Here is a 22,478-nt window from a genome sequence, read left to right as displayed (position 1 = left end):
AAAGAATTCAAATGAAGTTCCTTCACAATCGTTACGCTTCCTGCGAGAGGGTATTTCACCACTCAAGGAAGGAAGTGGAAGGGTGTGCACACAATCTTCTGAAAGTCCCCTGCGTATTGTTTTTTGTTTTTTTTTTTTTTTTAGGAAGAAAAAAAAAAGGTATCAAGCCAAACACAGTTCAGTTCTTCTTTATGGTGGAATTTTTCTTCAGTCCAAGCTGCTAACTCACATTCTCCTTAAGGACAATTCATGTAATTTTTTTTTCGGATAAGGCTGATTGCCTCAGTATTTCAAAATGGTAAGGTCAGCCTGTCTACTTCTGTACTGAAGGTTCCAGATGTAAAGATACGGCACCGAGAAATCCCCTGTGGGAGGTGTTACATGCAAAATGATAGGTGTGTATACTTTGGTCTCCTAAATGTGCACTGCATGCTTGAGAGCTGACAGATCAAATGTCTAACACACCTTAAAGATTGTTCGAGTAATAATAATAATAAACTTGCCTACTAATCATGAAATACAACCCCAGATTGAGGAACTAAATACTCCTAGATACATTACAAATCCAAGTTCTGTACGCCATGAGGTAAGGCGTGAGAAAAGGGTGTTGTGCAACTCCAGTACTCTCCTTTTCTGTTTATTATGGACAGGTAGTGGGTTTTTCAGGCCTGGATGCTTTTGCATCATTACCTTGCTCATACAAATAAACCAATGGTGTAGCAGGCCTTGTGTAGCAATAACATGTACACATGAAACAAAATCTTAAAGCATGTTGAAACAGGGAGTAAAATAAGGTATCTTTCTGTATGTATTTTAAGCAGCCCATAATCATACAGTGCAGACTTCTTTCAGACTTCTACTTCGGGCTTAAAAATAGCTACTGCAGCTGCAAACTGCTGTTCCCATAAACTTGTACCGCCGCTGACCGGGCAGGCGGGAGCTGCTGGGCTTGTCCCACCCTTTGAGGTTGACACAGGCAGCTCGGGAACTCCGGGTGCCGGCCAGCTGGCGGCTGTGGCCGTCATGTGCTCCGCTCCCAGTTTCGTTTCCTCCACGGCTGACAGAGAAGCACACAACTTTCTGCATCTTTAACTCTTCTCAGTGTTGTCTTGAAGAGCTGCCTCCCTCCTTTTCCGTGTCTCTGGTGTCTGGACCACCCATCGGCAGTCCAGCTGCCTTTTCTGGCAGCCTTGTAAAGAGCGCTGGTCTGAACAGCTCAATGGCGACGCATCTATGTTTCAGTGTACGTTTCCAACGTGAGGGGAAGCAAAAGGCTAAATCCAGCTAGAAGTGGGTCAGATGACTCATGCCAGTCTTCCCTGCCTGCTACGAGTGTGGGACAGAGAAGACGTTTATCGGAGCAGTTGCAAGGAGAGAGGAGCGAGGGAGTCGCACCCTCTATTTGCGGAATGGGGGAGAGAGATGCGTGTTGTCTCCTCGGCCTGCATTTGGGCCTCCCTTCAAAGCTGCTGTGTACCCCAGGGCTTGACCTGTCTTTATTCTCACAGTGGGTGGAATAAAACTGTGCCTCTTTTAGCTTGATCTCTTAAGGAGAAAGGGCTTACTTAGCCCTTTAGCCTGGGTAGGGAACTTCCTGTGTTTGATAGAAATTAATACTTTTTTCAACAGTAAAAGTCCATGGAAATATTGCTCAGAAGAAGGAGGAAGGCTCCTTATCCTTGGTTCTGTGTCCTTTCGTGATTCCAATCTTCACATTTGATTCATTAAAAAACAAATTTTTTTCATGAGTGTTTTTCTTAGGTGACATCTTGACCAACCCCATTTTCATAATGCAGACACACAGTCAGCTCCTAGAAAAGTCAGTTTCACTTTTTTTCATATCCAGCTGGCACTTTGCCAAATAGTTGCTGTCTGCTGGGATTGGGAATTCCGATGCCATGGGGAGCTCTGAAGCTTGAATGGGGGTAAAATCCTGCTGCCCTTGCATGGGAGTGTTTACGTGGGGGAGGGGAGAGCAGTCTTTCCTGCAGTTCAGTTCGGGGGGAGAACTCTCAGTTTATTGAACTCAATTTTTACAAGAAACATTTTTTAGCTTGCATTTGACCTGATAAATATGATAGCTAATCTGATGAGGTGTTCGTGGCTTTGTTTGGTTTTGCTCCTTCCTCTGATGTAACATTGAACTGTTGATGCATGTGCTGCAGAACAGTACAACACTGTAGTTTTTAGTATGCTTTTAAATGGGGAAAGTACAGTATTTTGTTGGAGCAACTTTGCATTGAGAAAACCAAACACCTTCCACAACCTGGGGGATAGGTTGTACAGCTGAGAGATTGGAGGTAATGAATTGTGATGGGCAGGCTTCTTATGTTGTCTTCGCAGGAGGCTGCACATGCTGAAAATCTGACTTACACAGAGATCCATGAATTACTTGAAAGGGGAGGTCAGACTTTGACCTTCTCAGTGTTGTGAAATCTTTATCATCAAAAGGTCTGTGAGGTAGTGTGTTCAATCAGCTTCTGCAGAGGTATGGTAGGAGGGGAAATGGAGTACCCCAGCTAATTGTAGTCCTTACGTGTCTTCATAACTTTCTGCTGTGTTTGGAATGGCACCTAGCAGAAGTACTAGTTTGCAGCCTAGGATTTGTGCTCTCTGCAGCCTTCAGCAACTTGCAAGTGCTAGTAGTTGAGCACTGCAGCACTTCCAGATGGAATGGACGAAGTGTGGAAGTGGAAGCCCTTTTCCAGGCCAGACATCTTTGAAGAAACTTGTGATTTTATCCAAACTTGGTTTCTTTTTAAAAAATGAAAGCAAGTACAAATGCTATTTTTTGCATAGATGTTGGAAAAACTTTGCTAATAAAAGTGCGGTATTTGTTTTGATGTTAGAGAGCTTGGTTTCCCGTGTTTTTCCTCATCAAACCTTTTTTCCTAACAGTATACTACATGATTAAATATAGTTCTCTTTTTTTTTTTACTACCATTGTTTGTAAATACTGATTATACAGGTTTTTTGTCCTGTTCAATCTAGCAAACATTTCCTGTCTTTTGAATGGATTTAAAATTAACTATTCCTGTTTTTCCTTGCATCCCCCTCTTCTTGTGTGTGTCTGCCAGCATTATAGTATTTCAGTATGCTTTTGCTGAGCAAGTGGGTTTGAAGCACATTAATTTCTGTGTATCTCACAAATTATTTCAAATTTTATAACTTTACTAGTGACTTTTAAACACACAGTATAGAAATTATATTTCAACCATAGAGGCTGTGTGAATGTGTTCTTCCCACTGCATTGGTATACAACAAACAAAATCAGGTTAAAGCAGATTTTAGGATACGTAAGACTTTGTAGCTAAAGTATGGTGCTAGGCAAGCTACTTTTTTTTCCCCTCAAGTGGTGTAATACGGTCTTGAATTATGTTTTTGATAGGAGTTTTTTGGTTCTGTGTGCAAGTAGTTGTATCAATGGACAAGTGTTGTGAAATTGATGAGCATTGTGTCAATTTTAACCACTGAATGACTTTGCCAGGTTTACCCCGAAGTGTTTATTGCAGTAACAACTGAAATACCCGCGTTTTCTGATTAGCAATTTAATCTTTCCTGTCTGCAAGACCATTATTCGTCTGTTCCATAAAAAGGCACGGCCACTGCTTTCTCTGGAGTTGGACAGAGCTGCAGCGTTGGTCCAAATATGATGTGCATCCCAGCTGGTCAGACCCCTGTTATTTATAGGGAAAATACCTAAAATGGCTCCAGCAGGTCAGAACAGAGCCCTTAGCATGAAAAAGTGCTTGTCGATGGCTTCTCTGCTTTGAATATTGTCTTGGAGCAGAGGCAGCATTTCCATGTTTGCACGGTGTTGCCTGCCCAGCCTCTGCACCGTGTCCCTGACACCAGGAAAGTGCAGTCTTCGGAATGAAATTCTGCAAGAAAATGTCCAACTTGTTTTCCCAACTCAGCTTTCCCAGAGCTCCTGAGGAGTTCAGGTTTGGGAGATAAAATTGAGGACATTTGCAGAAGGTTCTGCAGCTGCTGCTGGGCTAAGCTAATGGCAGTTCAAGTTACAGAGCTGAGTGATTCACAGCAGTGATGTGTACTCGAATGAATGTTTCAGGAGGTGGTGGTAAGAGCTTTTCTCAATCTACCACATATTGGATAGTGTTCTGCAGATTTGAATTGAGAGGACTTTGCTTTTTAATACCTTAAGGTTTTAGTTAGCAGCATTCTTGTCAATGAATACCGTCTTGCTAATAATGCAAGGTATAAAAGACATGCTGGAGGTAACTACCCTTAGATAAGAGGAGAGGGAGCTGCTCTGTCATTACATGTGCTGGCAGCGTGCGGCTTTGCAACCCGGCCAGCTGAAGCTGCCGCGAGGGACTTCTGCTGTCCCCGATGCCAGGTAGATGTGTCTGATGAAACTGTCAGTCTCTGAGCAAGAAATGAACTTGTGGCTTGATTTCTAGGGATGTTAGGCTGCCTCTCTAGTGGCCCATTTGTTCAGACCACTGATGATCAAAGGAATAAGCTTCCTTTTTGTTGCCTAAAGGCATCTCCATCCGTACGGCTTGTCCTTGAAGGGATGTGGTTTGGAGAGTTGTTAGAAACCTTCTGAACGCTCTTCATGATTCACGAGGTGTCTGGGTCTAGGTTTAAATTTTAATATCAATTTACAAAAGACTTTTTTTTATCTGCTCATTTTGTTACTTTCCTTGTTAGCATTAACTTGTCTCTGCTAATTGTTTGCTTCAGGGAAACGTCTGCACTTTGAGGTTTCTTTTCCCATAGATAGCTGTGGTAGCGGCATTGTGTTGCTTGGTAGGTGACTCAAAGGCTTGGTCCGGTGTCCCCACGTCACTGGAGGGTCGTCGGCCGTGGGGGAGGACCAGTGCTCCACGGCTCTCTTGGGAGCTGAGAAACTAGGAGAAAGCTGTGTATTGCTGAGGTGCTGGGGATAAGCGTGTGGAGTCTGTAGCAACAAGGAGGGAAGCATGACTGAATGGACAGTGAAAGAAAAGCAAGTGTGTGGCTGTGTCCCCAAAATGAGGGAGGAAATGGGCTTGGAGTACTGTTCACTTGAGCTTTATATTATTCTCCGTGCATAAATGACACATGGTTACTGTGGCTTTCTAAATGCAAGCTGTCAGGCCACCAGTTTGGTGGGTAGGAGCCTCTTGTTTGGGGAAGTCGTTAGATCAGATGCTAACAGAGACGTCACGTCAGGAGATTCCGCTTTCCATCCCACTCAGTCCAGCCAAATAATTTTTCTGTTTCCTTCCTAATCTGCAAATCAGATCAGGACCCAGATTGGAATTACAGTGACAGCACTTTGTCCCAGCTGCTCAGGGGGAGGGTGACATAATCCATCAGTGTAAGGGTCATCTCTTCTCTTTAATCCGTGGTTTTCAAATGTGGGACTGTTGTAGAAGTTACCAGAGCGGTTTCTAAGTTGATTGTGGCAACATCTGCCTGGCTCAGGTTTGCTTTTGCTTCTGCATTGATGGCTGCTTGCTTCCCTGCTGCACGCTCGTTCTGTGTGCTGCTCTCGTCTTCCTTTTGTCTTTCCATCCTGGATTCTCATCTACAGCTGTGGGATTAGTGAGCTGACTTGTAAAAAAGCAGGTTTTTCAACATGCGTGTTTCACCTGAGACATCGGTAGTCTTACAGGAAGGCAAGTACCTCTGTTTGTTTTTGTGTTTGAGAGTTAAAATTCTTGATGATGAGCTAGATTTTCTTCTGTGTAATTTATGTTCCCAAGTTTAATACATTTTTCATAGCATAATCTTTCGTAGTTTTATATTTTTTCTATAGATTTTTTTTTGGTGTTCTTGGGGATGTGAATTATTCTAGCAGAACTGAACTAATCAGTGCAATGATGCTTTTTCAAGCCTGAAATCATGATTTGGAGAAATGTGCACAGCCCTACTCCCCCTAATTCTCAAACCTGATAATTATAATTTAAAATCAGCGTCAACTCTTTAATTGTACAGATGAAATGAGGAAGGAAGTAAGGGTGTGTGGGGACAAGTATTAGGCATAAGGAAGAGTGGGGAGCAAAAGAAAAATTATTGATAGCTTTTCCTGACAGATGTTAAGTTCACTGACAGTTGAAATATTACTAAATTTTTGGGCTTCATCTTCTTTTCCTGTAGCGTCAACTTTCTATTCATAGGTAGGTACTGCTGTTACATACTGAAAATAACCGGCAGTCTTAAATGTATGTGGTCTAAGATATCTGTACATATTTGTCCCTTTGTTAACAACGCGTTCGGAGCCTCTTGTAAAATGATAAATGGTTGGTGTTCCCCTACTGTGCCTGCGCAGGTAGGGCGAGCGCGGTCCCTGCGTCACATCCATGCACCTGCAGGTAGGGCTGGCCTCATCCTGACTTTGATCCTGGTCTAGGGGCCAGGGCTGTGCCTTCAGGCTTGGCTTGACCGGTTCAGATGTAGCCCAGCAGCTGCTGCGTTGGAATGAGGCAAATGGTGACCGGGCACTCAGCAGCACCAGAAAATAGGTCAAGTGTGGGCTGGGTTTACATAGAAAGCACTAACGTCGCCTGGTAAGCCTGAGCCTCTCCTCTTCGCTCAGACAAAGCCGTTTAAGGTAAACTGGGAAGTTAGCATCTCCCCCCAGAACTTTTCAGCCTTCTGCCGGTGGCCAGGGACTTGTCAGAAAGCAGCGAATTAAAAAGAACACACCGGTGGGCGATACACGCGCACACAAAGATGTGCGGACCAGCAGATCTATTAATTTTAGTTGCAGTTAAAGTTAATTTTTGCTTTGTAGGGATTTGCCGTGGTCCATTTGGCCATGGCCACACCTGCTCCAGGTGATGCAGCTGGTGCCAGTTGCTGCCAGTTTCTCTGCTCTAGATGAATTCTCATCTTTTGCCACTGAAAAAAAAATAATCTTGTGGCATGGCACAGGGACGTTACCAATTCATAGGTAATGTTTTCTGAAGAACGTTGATAACCTGCCTGTCTAGATTTTATGTCACTGTTTCCTGGTGGTTTTATTTTTTAAGCTTGGCATCAGGCACAACAGTTTGAAGGTTTGTTAGAAAAGATTGTAACCACAGAAAGGTTATTACAGATAGTGATATAATCAGATATATGTCACGTGATATAATAAGTGAAAGATAGAAGAGAAAGGAAGAGGGAATAAACGAAGGCTAGTTATCAAGGAATGAAAGGAGAGGATTGTGCGCACATTTTGGATGAGCAAAAGGATGCACGGACGTGGAATTCTTATGAATATACATTTGGGAAATCTTCAAGGTGAAATGACTTTTTTGAGGCATCTTTCACTTTGTTTTGAAGTATGCAGGTATGGATAAAGTCAAAGGGCAATATGCCAAACAGAGTGTCAAATGACTTAATGTAATTCTCACTGTGCAGTAAGCTCAAGCAGTGTTGATAAGTTGTGTGGTCGGAAACATGGGGAAATCTTAGCAGACAATGATTTGAGCTGGGTAAAATGCATGTGATCAGGAAACTGAAGGTTCAAGCTCCTGACTCTTTGATCTCGAATTTTTCATGTGCACTGTTTGAATTTAAATGTGGTCCCTCTACCATTAAAGTACTAATGAAATGCTTATTTTAGTGTGCAGTTCATACTTTGTCAACATTGTAAACATGACTCTCAGGTTGGTTACATACTAGTTTTCATTTGATTCGTGTCCTAAATCATCAGAAAACCTCTAAGCAGCCAGAGGAAGCTATAGTTAATTAAGCCACAGATGGTGAGGACTAATGTGGTGTTGACCTTTGTGAGGACTGCAAAATCTACTTAGTCGTTCTCTGTAAAACGCTAGCTGAAATGAGTTCCTACTGATACTAAAAAGATGTCTTTTATGCATTGAAGCCAAGTGTAGACACTGTGGCTAAGGAAGGCGCTCTCCCAAGTAAACGTTTGCAGGTTTTACTGCATGACGTGTGTTGAGACTTGGTCTTCAAGGCTTCACTTTAAGCCTTCTTAGTGCCAAAAGCCACAGTTTTTCCAGGGCTGGTTTTCCTGGAATACATATCGTCAGTTCTTCTCCTCTCCTTCACTGAAAAGGAAGGGTTGACAGCTGATGGTGGAGTTTCCACACCTTCCTATATGCAGCACACAGGCTGTGTTTTCGGGGGGGTGGGTGGGAGTTGTACTTGAATGCACTCATGAGTTTTTGTTTCGTGCTCCAGGCTTTCACCTCTCAATTTAATGAACTTGTTTCCGCCCCTCAAGGTTATGAAGAGTGACTTTAAAATATAGTTTAAATTGCTGAGGAAACATCTTGGTTTAATAGCACAAGGGTTGTTGGAGAGCTAGAGAGCTGCGGAAGTGTTCCCACCACAGACGTCCTGCTACCCAAAAAGGAAAAGGAGCCTGCAATCACTCGAGCCTTTCAGAAGGAGCTTTGTGTGCTGCCTGTTGGACAGCATGCAGATTCTGGTCATCCACAGATGCCTGTCAGTATCTCAAACAGTATTTTGTTTGTGGATGGAGCTCAAAGGCGAATTCTCTATGTATTTAGATTTTGACTTGTTTTTTCTGTGGATACTTGCTTTGAAATTCCTGTTTGAGTTGTGACTGAAAGGAGTTTAGAAGCGCTGTGAGTGATCTGTACTTGTTCACCTGTGTACTTTCTTCACCTGTGTCAGCAGAGATCTGTAAGACCTGCCATAGGTTGGCAAACTTCAGGTAGTTGTATTGCTTCATGTGACTGGCTCCCACGAGCGCAGGAAGAGTTATTCCTACTGTATTTTTCTGGCCCATAAGCCCTTTGTCTTCTGTGCAGTATATAGTCATTCTTGGAGCAGGGACCACTGCTGTATGAAGTATATAAAGAACATTCTACAGTATATTTAAAAAATAAAATTGCAGTCCCATTTATTTGCATTTTGATTTGCATTTCATAAGTGCTTCAAATCAGCATTAACATCTTTGTGGAGAATATATTCCAAAACTTGTAGAAAAACTAGTCTGAGAGAGGCACCATATTTATTTTTGCGAATAAAACTCATTTCAAATGAGGAACATGCTATAGAGGAAAACCCTGCAGGGCATTTAATTCTTCTGTGGGTTAGTCTGTCGATCTTTCCAGTCCAGCCAAGAAGGAAGGGAAAACTGAAAGTCTTAATTGCCAAGGTTTAAGTCAATAGACAAGAGTTGTATTTTCTTGAACAACATACGTGCAGGTTAAGGGAAAAGACTGCGTACTGCAGAGGAGTCATTTGCTCATCTTCAGTTCTACGACAGAGAGGAGATTGCGAGTCATCAGCCTTCTGCTCATTGCCCTGTCTGGTTTTGCTAAAGTTTGGGGTATGCAGTAAACCCATTTGCTTAAGGCCGTCACCTTATATTATGTAATGAATTTGCTGATTTCTAGATTTTTAAATTTAAGACTAACGTTAAAAAAACATCAGTCATGGCACATGTTTTTTCATAGATGTAGGTAATATATACACAAAAGAAGCATATTTCGAGATTTCAGGAGTCTTTTAATAATCTTGGTATTGAGCTTCACTTGTCACTTACAACTTCGCTTTGCTATTCTGATTTCCATTGACCAGTACATAGCATGCTAGCATCTAGAAGCAAGACGCTTCCTCTAGCGCGGTGACTGATGACATGTTAAACGTGTATTGTGTGTGCAGGTGTTCAGAAACCTTAGGTTCACTTTGATGTCCTCTACATAATCCGAGTCATACCTGTGTGCAGTCTGTGTAATGGATCTTCAACCTCTTTAGTGCTCTTTGTAGCTCATGTTTGACATGAGCTCATCTTCTTCCAAGAATGAGGAGAGAAACACAAAGTGGACTTTGCAGTCTCCTTTTCTAAGTGTTCACATGAAGCATTCAATCAAAGGTACCAGTACGTCATGCGTCTGAATAGGAGACAGAACAAAAAAGTATTGTCAGAAGGTTCGCCAGTATCTTCAGTGTTAAGTTCAAAGAAGGCAAAGACGGTTAGGAAGGGTGTGAAATCTAAAAAAGAAAACAGCAGCGGTGTATTTTGCCTTCAGAAACAGGGCTAATCAAAAGTAATGTGTTAGAAGAAAAAGTAAAGACTCAGAAACTGCATAAAGAACTCAGGACAGTAGAATATCGTTAGTGTAACGGGTCTGATTTCAGGGTACCTGACCACTGTGTGTAGTCTTGAAACAAAGATACTGATTTTCTTAGAGGAACTGAAGTAGTTACTGAAAATGTACAAGCTCTGCATGTTATTTGCATTTTTAGGTCAGCTAGACTTCCAGTGTTGCAGTGCGTCAGACCACTGCTTAGCCCTAACGTTTGTGGATCTGAGGGGTGAAACTCAGTAGGGGAATCTCCCGCAGCTACTGCAAAAGGGTGCGTGGGAAGGAGGACAGAAGGTTGGTCGCCACCCAGCTCCAGGGCCTTCTGGCCTCCCCTGGCAAAGCATTCCCTCTTTCCAGTGGCGGTGTTACTTCTGTATGCAGGATCAATCCAAAGACGGATTTGCAAAGGAAAATAAAACAGCTAATATATCCGTTTCAGGTTCCCCAGGAGAGGAAGCATTTTGTTAGTCTGCCATTCTTGAATAAATTCTGGTGTGGACCCTCTTGTGCCTCTGACAGAGTTAGCAACACACTTGCCTGGTCAGTGTTTCTAACTTGGTGGTGGAGGCCCCATTGACTTCCTCTTCACTTTTACTTTGTTCCATATGACGTGTACTACAAAGATCATTGTGACCGTTCCTTTTGGATCTGAGGCTGTATCCTTTTCAAAAGCACGACGAAAGATAGTCATTTTCTCTAATAGCCAAAGCGTTGATGCGCTCTCCTAATGGAGCACAGCAAATCTTCAAGTGTCAGGAAGTGAATTTTGAATTTGAAATAGACATCCTGTGATCAGTGAGTTAGCAGGAATAATCTCATTCAGATGAATGGAGAGAAATTGCTCATGTCACTCGAGGGCCTGGCAGCAATGCATGATTCTCTGAGTGTTGCTTGTATCTTCATATTCTATGGCTAGAGCTCTTCATAATAAATTGTGAAACATCAAGGAACTTGTTGGAGATCAAGGAAAGAAATTACTTGATCTCAGCTGCAGTACTGATAAAACATTTTACATTTTGTATGTCGAGAATCGCTCTGATTATTTTAGCTGTCTGAATTTCTCTCAGCACAAATGAATGTTCCTGGATTTCCAAGGCTGCCTTCTGCATGAGGAGGCACCAAGCTGCAGTGCAGCTTTATTTCTCTACCACAGCCTCAAAGGCAGAAATAGCAAATCTTCTCTGAAGTTCTGAGAAGTAGTTATGCAAAGAATCCAGTGACGAATGATGATTTAAGCCATGCTTTCAGAGATGGGTTTTGTACCTAGTTTTCCCTTGTTACAAGGGTGGTGCTGCTAAATAAGCCTTAATTTCCCAGATTTTGTCTTACTGAAATAGCGAGTGAGAATCCAGGAGAAGTGAGATAAAAATTAAAGCATGCCTTACTTGAAATTACCTAATTAACAAAGGCCTACCTATGGAAAATCAGTAATGCTGTTTGTTTCTCTTGCTATACAGGTATCTCTTATGCATTATCTTTGTGGGTTTTTTAGTCTGTGTTTATGCTCAATATGTCCATATTAAATTTTACAAATATGCAAAACAAGGAAAAAAATTTTGACTCATTTAATCATTGCTTAATTCCTTCTGCATACCTGTAAACATTGAAGTCTTTATAGGCTATTTTTAGCTTGTAGTAAGACAGTATTTTTGGAAGTGTGATCCTATTAATAGCTTACAAGTCTGGCCACATGCAGGATCTGACATACTGTGTTCCCATGAAATAACTTTTAGCACTATGTTGCACTGAAAAGCTTTTTTCTGAAGACAACACGGGAATTTATAGGGAATCGGTAAAATTAGCATCAAGCTACTTAATATTGTACTCTAAAATATATTTAGGAAAATAAACAGAAATGTTGCAAGTAAACATAACATATGGTTCTTTTTTTAATCTCTACTTTAGGACGACGTAGACAGTCTAAACCCAGTTCTCAGGGATAACCCGCAGTTACATGAGGAAGTAAAAGCCTGGGTAAAGGAACAAAAGGTTCAGGAGATTTTTATGCAAGGTAATTATTTGGGAAATTGTGTTATTTTTATTCTGTGTTAGCTAGTTTAAGGCCATTAGTTGCGTGGGGCTCTTCCCATAGTGTTTGTGGTATAATGAAGAATATATTTCTAACCTGGTGCTTTGGGAAGTATTTGTTCAAAAGAGAAAACAAGACTATGTAAGAAGCTGTGCATGACTTCTTCAGACTGTACTTGACTTGTTTGATGTCTTAGTGATTACAGGACAGCTGAATATCATTAGTGTTAATGTACATGTTTTATAACATTGGTTGTGAAGTGTATGAAGGGAAACCACACCCTCTTTAGTGTGTGTAAAACTGTTATTTGCGCTGTTAGTGTTACTGTTCTGTGTGATAACTTCTCAGATACCTATTTGTTTCTGGTTCTTCACAGTTCTATCACAGGTGAATACTTTCAGATTGACCCAGCCCCAATTGAAAATCATCTTTCAAACCAGTTACAATTTTTAACTCAATTCTGATGCTGAAAGGTTACAGCAAACATGTAATTTTTACAGCATAGGTACAAGTTACGTGAAAACTAGTGTGAATTAGAATATATTATTTTGGTTCAGTCTTGCTAACGTTTTAAATATTATATATGTTTGCAGCGTATTCATTAACTTTCTGCAGAACTGACAGCCAGCTAGCTCTGCAGAGGCTTTTCTAGCAATGGGAGACAGAAGCTAACCTTTGTGGGTCTGGGCTAAAATCCCTGGCTCAACAGTAAAGCAACTGTGGGACAAAAATGCTTAAGCAGTCACTCTATAAATTAAGTTTGGGAAGGCAGCAGTAAATAATCTGGTATTTTAAGGATGGGACTGAGGTTTGCTTGCTTGTCAGGTTTCTTTGATAAACTAAGGTTAGAAGGCCAAACGAATATGGTAAGTATAATACCGAAGTTACAGTACTAAAAAAAAAAACAACTACCAACAACCAAACAAAAACCCCACAACTTCATCTTCCCTGTTGCGGAGCTTTTCATTTGCCTAGATATGATTTTTTCTTATGGGCCACAGTGAAAAGATGCTGAAGAAGCAATGCACGGAACTGTGTAGATAGCGAGTTGGTATGTCAGCATTAGTCATTTTAGATTTTATCTTAATATCATCAGTTACAACGTGAATTAATAGTCTGATGAGAATTGCAGCCAAAACTGGACTGGGAGGTGATGTAAAATCAAGTTAGGGTTGTAACGAAAGGAAACTAAGATTATGCTTGTTCATTGTATTTTATTAGAGTAACAATAAAAAGACAATTATAACGAGCCCTGTCCACTCTGGTACAGAACCAGTACCTCAGCAAAGCCCCAGCCACATCAAAATAGTCATCTGATTGAAACTGCCAACACATCATACACAAAACTCACTTGCATCCCATTGTGCCAGGAACTGTATTTTTGTCATATATGTGTGTGTGTGTGTAAGTGTGTGTGTGTGTATATATATATATATATAAATGTATGGAACAGATGCTCCAAGTGCACCGAAGTAGGAGTATTTTAGACGAAGAGATGAAACAAATGGTGTCCTGACAGACCATCTCTCCTCATCTGCAGAGAAGCTGCCCTTCAGATCCCCTTGCTTACTTCCCATGGCATGGGGTGGCCTGAGGAAAGACGTGCCCCCATGGGCAGTGATGTGCCAGCCACCCCAAGGGTGCTGGTCAGCTGGCAGGGACTGCTCTCACCTTCTCCTGGCATATGTAGTCTGCTCCCAGATGAGGAGGACATGCATTTTGCACAACCCTTTCAGTGATTTACAGATCTCTCTCGTAGTGCTAGCTGCTGTCATCTAGCCATGTAATCCTTCCTTTTTCCTCCCCTCCATTCTCTTTTTCATCACCCTCTCTATCACCATTTTCCTGTTCCCTGCAGCTTGGGCAACATTTTCAGTTCTGCCCTCATCAAACCCCTCTGCGAAGGTTGCTGCCATACTCGGTTACTTCAACCTCTACAGCGTTTTTAGTATCCAACCTTTTCTTCATTGGCTCTGATGCTGACTGAAGTCATCATCTCATATCGTAGTGTTTTTGCAGTCACGTTTTCTAATGTGACTGTTCCACTTTAAACTCATTTCTGGGAGAGGAGGGTTGGAGAAGAACATTAAAGTCTGGTTCCGAATGTTTGGAAAGAAGCACACCAGTTTGAGGAGGGGGTAATTTAGTCAAAACCAGTCCATTTACTTACAAGAATTGAGACTAAGGAAAAAAAATGGTCCAGGTGACCTTTTCCTTGGATAGCAGTATGCAGCACACTTCAGAGTAGAGATTGGAGGTTGGCCGGAAAGCAGTTCGTTCCTTGTTTAAAACAAACAACTCCCAAACTTGGCTAAGTTGAAAGCTTTGGGGAAAAATAAAACCAGTTCAAGGAACTTGCTCGGTAAAGTGTCTTTGATTTTTAACGTTTAAAATCTTAGGGGTTTTTTTCCATATTAGGTTTATTATCACTACAATCTCTGAGGCTGAATATATAACAATCTTCTTGAAACACTGTGTGTGCCTCGGCCCTGAAGATACTTCCTGATAGTGCTGCACATGCTGTTTCAACAATGCGTAGCTGAACATGATTCAGCCAGGGGCCGGAGACAAAGCCAGGCTTTTCCTGTAATGGCTGCTTGTGGCTGGGCTGGGCTGTCCTGTGTCGCATGACCGCAGTTTAATCTTTCCCCTTCCTGATACCCCAGCAGCACGTAAGAAAAGAAAAACACCCAGTTTTTAAAGGCAGATAAAGTCTGTTTTAAAAATAGATAGGATAAAAACTGGGATGAAGGACAGACACAGATTAGAACAAGGAGTAAGAGGGAAGAAATTGGCACGGGGTCAGTGCAGATGAATACAAGAGAAGCTGGCAGCGGATGGAGAAGGGAGGGATGGAGCTTGTAAACTGAGAAGACTGGGAAAGGACTTGGAAGCCAGTGGCCTGGAATCGTAAATGCTAAAATGAGACAAGAAGCTGGGGAGGGAGGAGAGGCTGGATCTGGTTAAGCAAGAGACCGAGACTGAAAATTGTTGTGCAATTAGCAGTAGGGTGGAAAAGAGGAAGAGCTGGGATCGGAAAGTAGGAATGGGAACGTTGCATGAAAAGACACGGGCAGAAGTTAACGGAGACTTGTCTGTGTGAGGCAGAGCTTTGGGACAGCTGTGAAAAGCTTGAGACATGGAGAATGCGGTTGGGTCAGACAGAAGTGTGGGAGCTGAGCTGGAGGCATTTTGCACGGGCATTCAGAATAAGGATTGGAGAGAAGCCATCAGGAAATGTGTCCCCACGGGAACCCCGTCTAGTCCAAGACCAGGAATGTGAGACATAAGCTTTTAGATTCTTGCTCTTTTTCTGCCCATACGTGTCTGTAAGAGGCAGAGACTGCGCTGGTGCTGCGCTGAGCCTTGTCTGTGTAGCTGGCAATGTGCTCTGGGGGTGAGCTGAGTGCAGCAGCTCGGATGGCTTAGTGGGGCTCGAGTTTGCAGCGGTGCAGTGAATGATGTGGATGTGGGTGGAAGAAGGTTGCCATTGCATGGAGTTTCTGTTCCTCTCAGCTGTTTGAAAACCTAGATAAAGTCTTGCTAAGGTTCCTAAATTCAGCCTCGAGAACACGTTGGAAATGTCTAAATTAATCCTGTCTTGCACTACTGTTGACCTCTTAAATGTTGGCCTCGAAAACAGTCTTTATGATCATGTGCTTTGTTGTGCAGAGTGCATAAGAGACCCGGAAGTGTGCACATGGGTATTTTAGTGGAGAAAGCTGTCACCTGCGAGGTCCCTTGGTGTGTTCCAGGTGTTAAAGCTTGCTGGGCAGGGGCCAGCAACACCGCTTGTCAGGAAAGACAGGGGAATCCTGTCCTGCCTGTGCTGCTGAGCAGCCGGCAGTCTTTTAAGCTAGGCTTTTCCTAGGTTGACACTGACTGGTTTTACTTCAGTTCCTGTGTGCCTGACCTAGGGTTTGGTTGCGGAAGTAGCGAAAACCACAGCAAACTGAACTTGGTGACTGTGATGCTTGGTCACATGAAGTGGTACATAAACCAAGCGCTGTATAAACACCAAGTGCGATGGAGCTTACTGTCCTGGTGGTCGAGTGAGACACCGAACATGAATAAAACCGTGGAACTTCGATTTCTGGGTCTCAAAACTAACTCTAAAATGAGTATTGTGTCATACCATCTCATCCCTTCCCCATGGGCTCTTGGAGATGAATTAAACTGATCTTTGTGTGCGCTTTTTTTAGCTCCTGTTTTAAGGCACAGCATCTCCAGAAGTCTTACTAGTGTGTGTGTTCCTGAATGTTTTGTGGGGCCATAGCAGGGCTTGGATCGCTCAGCTGCCTTTTGACTGTTGTAATAGAGAGAAGCTCTGTGGTCACTTATGGGAAAGACTTGGCAGATGCAGAGCCTAAACACCAAGATCTAAATTGTTTTGCCAGCAAATCATCTGTGCATGTGACTAGCCTATTAAATAGCTTCTGTATAACCTGCTGCTGCCACTTTCTGCCTTTCAGATTACTTTTGTATGGTTGCTGTTTGTAGGCAGGAATTTTCCCATCATTTGTCATTATGGTTGCAAAAAGATTTAGTTAGATAAGAAAATTGTATGTTGAAAATGTTGGCATAATTGACCTTAAAGCATACTTAAAATGTACCATTTGCATTTCAAAATGTCTTCCTCAGTAAAAGTAAAATCCACAGGCAGTGCTGTGCCAGAATACCTTGTAGCTTGCTGTCCATGCCATTCACATCGTATGATTGCTATGAAGCTTAAAAACCGAGGAAAATCTATTAATACATTTTTTTGCTGAATTCCTCAATGGCTTTTTTTTTCATTTCTTCCCCTTCTAAAGGTCCGTACTCCTTAAATGGTTATAGGGTGAGAGTGTACAGACAGGATTCTGCCACCCAGTGGTTCACTGGGATCATTACTCATCATGATCTCTTCACCCGCACTATGGTTGTTATGAATGACCAGGTGAGTTTGACTCTGTGATGCCTGGAAAACAAGCTTTAAATAAACTACGTGCTGGGAGCTTTTCCATTTTTTGGTGGTACTCTAGAAAGCACTGAACTTATCAGTTCCATCGGGGCATGTCTATTTCCTCTGCTGAAAATTCAGCTTGACTTTGCACTGGACTGGCAGTTAATGCCATCCTGAAGCTGAATGTTTGTGCAATGATATGATTAATTCCAGCCCTACAGTTTGGCTTTTCTTCTGTTGTTGCTATTAGACTAGCTAAGTCTTTGAAGTAAAGTGATCTAGTTTTAAGAACTGGTCTTCCTTGTCAGCTCTGTTGAGAATTTCTTCTCTCATTGCTGAAATCCTTTAGTGCTGCAGTAAAAATTACTTCTTCCAAGCAATTGAAATATCCGCTTTCCACCATTTATTGAATTAAGCATTTACTGCCACCCTAATTTGCATTTACTATGGTGGGTTTTAGTTGTATTTCTGAAGTTGACATTACAAAAAGAATTAATGCTGGTATTTTTAGTGGCAGTAATGAATTCTGTTTCAGGAGGCCAGAGTAATGACTCAACATTAATATAGTAAATGACCCATCTGCCTTGAAATGACTGACTAAATCATGTGTGACAATAAAAAATTAAGACTAGTCTAATGCTGAAGTCCATTCTTTACCCTCATTTGCTCTAATTATTGTCCCCAAATATTAATCTTTTCACTTTGCAGCATATTGGTTAAAGATCTGTTTAGCATTTTCTTCTTTCTGAAAGATCATCCCTCACTAGTAACACTCTCCTGTTCTTAGAGTTCTCTCTAGTTGTTTTGGTTCCGTTCTTTCAGCAGTTACTTCTTTTGGAAGTGATATTGTAGTATGTTTCTGCAGTAAATTTTACAAAACAATTGTTTATTTTAATTGCTACTTAAGGATTACCCCCTACGAAGAGCTCAGTATCTTTTAATTTCAAATTTTCAGGTCAATGTGAGGGAAGGAGCAGTGAAGCAGTGGCATTTAAAAAATAAAAAAGGGAAAAAATAAAGTTATCATTACCATGAAACGTAAAGATAACGTTTGCTTTGGTTTTACTCTATTCCGAGAATTGAGAAGGCATCTCAGTTCTGCTTGTCAGGATTAAGTAGGCTTTTCTCTAATTAATCTTGAGCACACAACATAGACTGGTGAATACTGATACAGAAAATACAGATTGGATATGTCTGAACATATGCTGATCATTATTATTTTTTTTCCCTTTTTTCAATAACCAGGTGTTAGAACCTCAGAATGTTGATCCTTCTATGGTTCAGATGACCTTTCTAGATGATGTTGTTCACTCTTTGTTGAAAGGTGAAAATATTGGCATCACTTCACGCCGGCGGTCTCGTTCCAACCAGAACAGCAACACAGTTCACGTAGATACATTTATCTTTTTACCTCAATACTTTTGTATATTGTGAATATTAAAAATACATGTTTAAAGTTGCTGCTTAAAATTGTATTTAAGTCTATTAATCACAAAACTATTTTTAGGGTCATTATACACGTGCACAAGCAAATAGTCCCAGACCAGCAATGAATTCCCAAACTGCAGCACCAAAACAGAATTCTCACCAGCACCAGCAGCAGAGGAACACTCGGCCAAATAAGAGGAAAGGCTCAGATAGCAGCATGCCTGATGAAGAGAAGATGAAGGAAGAAAGATATGATTACATAGGTCGAGGAGGTGAGAACGGTTATTGGAAAGGGGGGGAGAGCTGCTTAAAACAGTGCTAGCCTGAAAATGTGACAGACGTGTTTTTGTTTTTTACAGAAAACCCCAAAAACAAAAATAAACATTTCCTTAGTAAAAGAAGAAAACCTGAAGAGGATGAAAAGAAATTAAATATGAAGAGACTGCGGACAGACAATATCTCAGATTACTCTGAGAGCAGTGACTCAGAAATTTCAAATAAAAGATTAACAGATTCGTCCTCAGAGCAAAATTCAGAAAATGAGTTAAAAAGCAAGAACACTTCAAAGATAAATGGAGAAGAAGGAAAATCCCAAACCACTGAGGGAGCAGAGCAGACACTAACAGATAGGCGGTCTCCGTGGGATGAAATACAGGAGGATAAAACACGTGAAGAGACAGAAAGACTGAAGTCATCCGTCTTGGATCAGCAGGAAAAGCCTTCACTCCATGCGGCAGAGCAGCCAACACCGTATGAACAGAATTCCAAGGATCCACATGTTCAAGAGTGCAATGCAGAAAAACATCATGCTGCGGAATTAAAAAATGAGCAGTTTGTACCCAGACCTCCTACTCCGAAATGTGTTGTTGATATAACTAATGAAAACAAGTCTGAAAAGGAGAGCCAGGATAATGCTGCAAGTACCTTTGGTTTGCAAACGGTTCAGAAAACAGAATCGCACAGCAGTGATTTAAAACAGCAGTTTGCAACTGCAAATTTCCTTGAAGCACGAAAACAGGATGCTGATCAAAGTTGGGTTAGCTGTGTTGTTAACAAAATGGATTTGATACAACCTGGTGTTGTGAAAGCATTACCAGTAAATGAACATTTAAATCCTGAAAAGGAAAAAGTGCAGTATGGCTCGTTTATGTCTTCGTTAAATGTAGCTTCTCTAGCAGAAGAGAGTAAACTGCGTAAACAAAGTCCAGTCCCTGATTCTGTGAAGTCCAAACCTAGTGCTTCAGTTGATCATCCTAAAACAAAGTCACCTGATGTTAAGCCTAAATTCACCCAATCTTCTGATACTGTGAAGTCTAAGGTTAGTTCCCAAAACAGCCATACTACTGGATTAACAAGGTCAGCCAATAAAACTGATCATGATTTGCCTAGGTCTAGTTTTCATCCAGTTCCAGCTAGAGTTAGTGCTCTAGAAGCTACTAAAAGTCCTCTTATCATTGACAAGAATGAACATTTCACAGTGTACAGGGACCCCACTCTGATTGGACAAGAAACAGGAACTAATCACATTTCACCTTATTTGCATCAGCATAATTATCCTCTGCATTCCTCATCCCACCGAACCTGTTTAAATCCAAACGCTCATCATCCTGCATTAACTGGTCCATCCCATCTGCTAGCTGGGTCTTCAACTCAGACTCCCTTGTCCGCTATTAACACTCACCCCCTTAGTACCGCACCTCACCATTCTGTTCATCACCCTCATCTACTTCCTGCAGTGTTACCTGGAGTGCCTGCTGCCTCCTTGCTGGGTGGCCACCCGCGACTAGAGACTGCTCATGCTAGCAGCCTAAGCCATTTGGCATTAGCACACCAGCAGCAGCAACAGATGTTACAACACCAGTCTCCACATCTTCTCGGACAAGCTCATCCTTCTGCTTCCTATAATCAGCTAGGGCTTTATCCAATTATTTGGCAGTATCCAAACGGAACACATGCTTACTCAGGACTCGGTCTGCCCTCCTCGAAATGGGTCCACCCGGAAACTCCTGTTAACGCAGAGGCTTCCTTGAGAAGGGTAAGTTGTGCTGATTTCTCGAGTACGTGTCTAGCTGAGGCTGGTGTCTTCCAGTAGCAGTTTTCTAGGTACAAGCTCAGCAGTTTGGATCATGCCAAGCGTATCACCAAGCATATGATGAGGGAGGTGGTTTGGAGCAGACGTAGAACTAGAAATGGCGATCCAGTGGTATCCGTTGTTTCACAGTGCCACGAGTAGGGAGTTCTCCGAACGTTGATTTCCAACATATTTTAGTGTAAGATGAAATGTTTGTTTTTAGTTCATGACCAAGTGAGGTCAGCCAGCGTATTTGGGACCTAAAGTCCTCAGGGTGAATGTTTGCTATCTTAAATTACGGAAACCATTAGGTGAGGTAAGTACTAGAAGAGGTACAGCAGTTGTCTGTGTCTTCCACTTGGTGGAATTTTGTGTGTGCTTGCGGGATAATGGGGAAGGCTGGGACTGAAGGAGTCCTAAACCCAGTGGGAAATTCTGAGGAGAAATACTCTAGCATTTATAAATCTTACGTGCATTATATACCAATTTCTCTTGTCCTTACACACCTGTCTGTGTACCTTCTCTTGGCATATCCTTTTCTCCCTCTCTGTTCCTGTTTACACACATCTTTGCCTTCTCTTCTGCTTTCTACTCCTCTGTATTCGGGTCAGGAAGATTCCTCTGTCTCTGCACTGAGTGCAACTGTTGAAGCCCCGGGAGAAATCAGTTGTTTTTCAGTGTAGTGCCCAGTGCCATGGTGTTGGTTGGTAGGCAGACACGGCAATTACAGAAAAACTTTCCTCAGTTCCTGCAGGCTTGGGATACAGCTTGCTCATTGCAGGCACCTTGTAGGAACAGCCTAAGATGAAGCATGTGTAGCACAGACAGAAACTTTGGAGAGCTTTGCTGCCAACTTCAATGAAACCTCCACTGAGCATGTGCATACTGATTTTAGAGGCTTAAACTTAGCCTAATTTGGGCAGATTTTCACAGGGACCACAAAAGGCATGTCGCTGACAGTGGTCCTTCTGCCAAATTGTAAGCCTTTGCGTCAAAGCTGGGAGTTTCTGAATGGTTATAAAGATTTTTTTTTTTCTTCTTCATCATGGGGAAAACTATTCTTCCCCAGCCTCGTTCTTGAGAAAAGCCAAACCATTGTGGCTGAGTCTTTCCCAAACACTCAGTTTGAGTTGGCCTTGTAATACGAAGTCAGTTTGATCTAAAATGTGATAAAGTCAAATGCAGCAGGGAAGAAAAGCCTTAAGAGAAAACTATAGGTGGGTTTTTATCACTTCATGTTGCTACTCGCTCCACCCCCCTACTGAAGTCCATTTTGAAGAACGTAGGATAGACTCAGTTTTCACTTCGGTTGCCTGAAGTATGCAGCCATGCATACTGAGGCACGTAGCTTTCTAATTATGTTGATATGTGGCAATTGTCTTGTGGTGACTTGTCTTCTGGCTCTGGCACTGGAGGCCTTTTTTAAATACATCTTAGAACCCCAGGATGGGTGTTTCCAGAAAGAGTTTGCATGGCTGCCATGATCGTAGACAGGGATCCATGTTTCAGCTGTAACAAAAGCAGCAGCCACCCTCGGCTCAGGGCCGAGCCGTGCTGAGCTGCTAGAGGAAGCGTGCCCCCGAGCCCACCTTTCCCAAGCGGCTGCAGGGGGCTGGGGCAGCTCCTGGCTTTGGGCTGGGCTGTGGATGGCTGCAGGTGGAGTCATGGGGCTGTTTGGGCAACATTTGGTGCCCAAGCAGATGTTCCCTAGCTCCTCTAGGGAGAAGGTGATGGGTCTTTTTTGCATAATACTTTAATACAGCTTACAGGCTATTCGTGGGAACTCGCCACAGCGTGGGAACTCCTGGCCTAGCAAATGTGTGCACTAAAACTGTTAGTGCAAAACCCAAGCGGTTGCTTTAAATATTCAAAAGTCTAGGAATGAGAACTTCAAAGTTGTAGCACCTGCAGATCTATTTTGTATTGAGTGCATGTGCCATGAGAGCTTTTTGCTGCTCTTCTACTGCAGCATTTCTCATTCGG

At 42.2% G+C, this 22,478-nt stretch overlaps 1 protein-coding gene across 6 annotated transcripts in view; it reads left to right on the top strand.

Annotated features, from left to right (window-relative positions):
- Positions 1-22,478, top strand: part of JMJD1C (jumonji domain containing 1C) — a gene marked incomplete at its 5' end in the record, with an annotated part of 157,850 nt that overhangs the window by 106,824 nt on the left and 28,548 nt on the right. For 4 of the 6 annotated variants that reach the window (XM_083843931.1, XM_083843933.1, XM_083843932.1 and 1 more), the window contains 5 exons: positions 11,931-12,036; positions 16,866-16,990; positions 18,242-18,385; positions 18,504-18,696; positions 18,784-20,459. In XM_083843931.1, coding sequence (XP_083700057.1) covers positions 11,931-12,036; positions 16,866-16,990; positions 18,242-18,385; positions 18,504-18,696; positions 18,784-20,459 — 2,244 coding nt within the window. The remainder of the gene's footprint in view (positions 1-11,930; positions 12,037-16,865; positions 16,991-18,241; positions 18,386-18,503; positions 18,697-18,783; positions 20,460-22,478) is intronic. The other 2 variants (XM_083843936.1, XM_083843935.1) reach the window with 1 other exon arrangement.

The sequence above is a fragment of the Anser anser genome (assembly GCF_964211835.1).
Source record: "Anser anser genome assembly, chromosome: 7".
NCBI classification, from domain to species: Eukaryota; Metazoa; Chordata; class Aves; order Anseriformes; family Anatidae; genus Anser; species Anser anser.
Note: the sequence above shows the minus strand (reverse complement) of the source record. Positions and strands in the feature narration are given on the sequence as shown.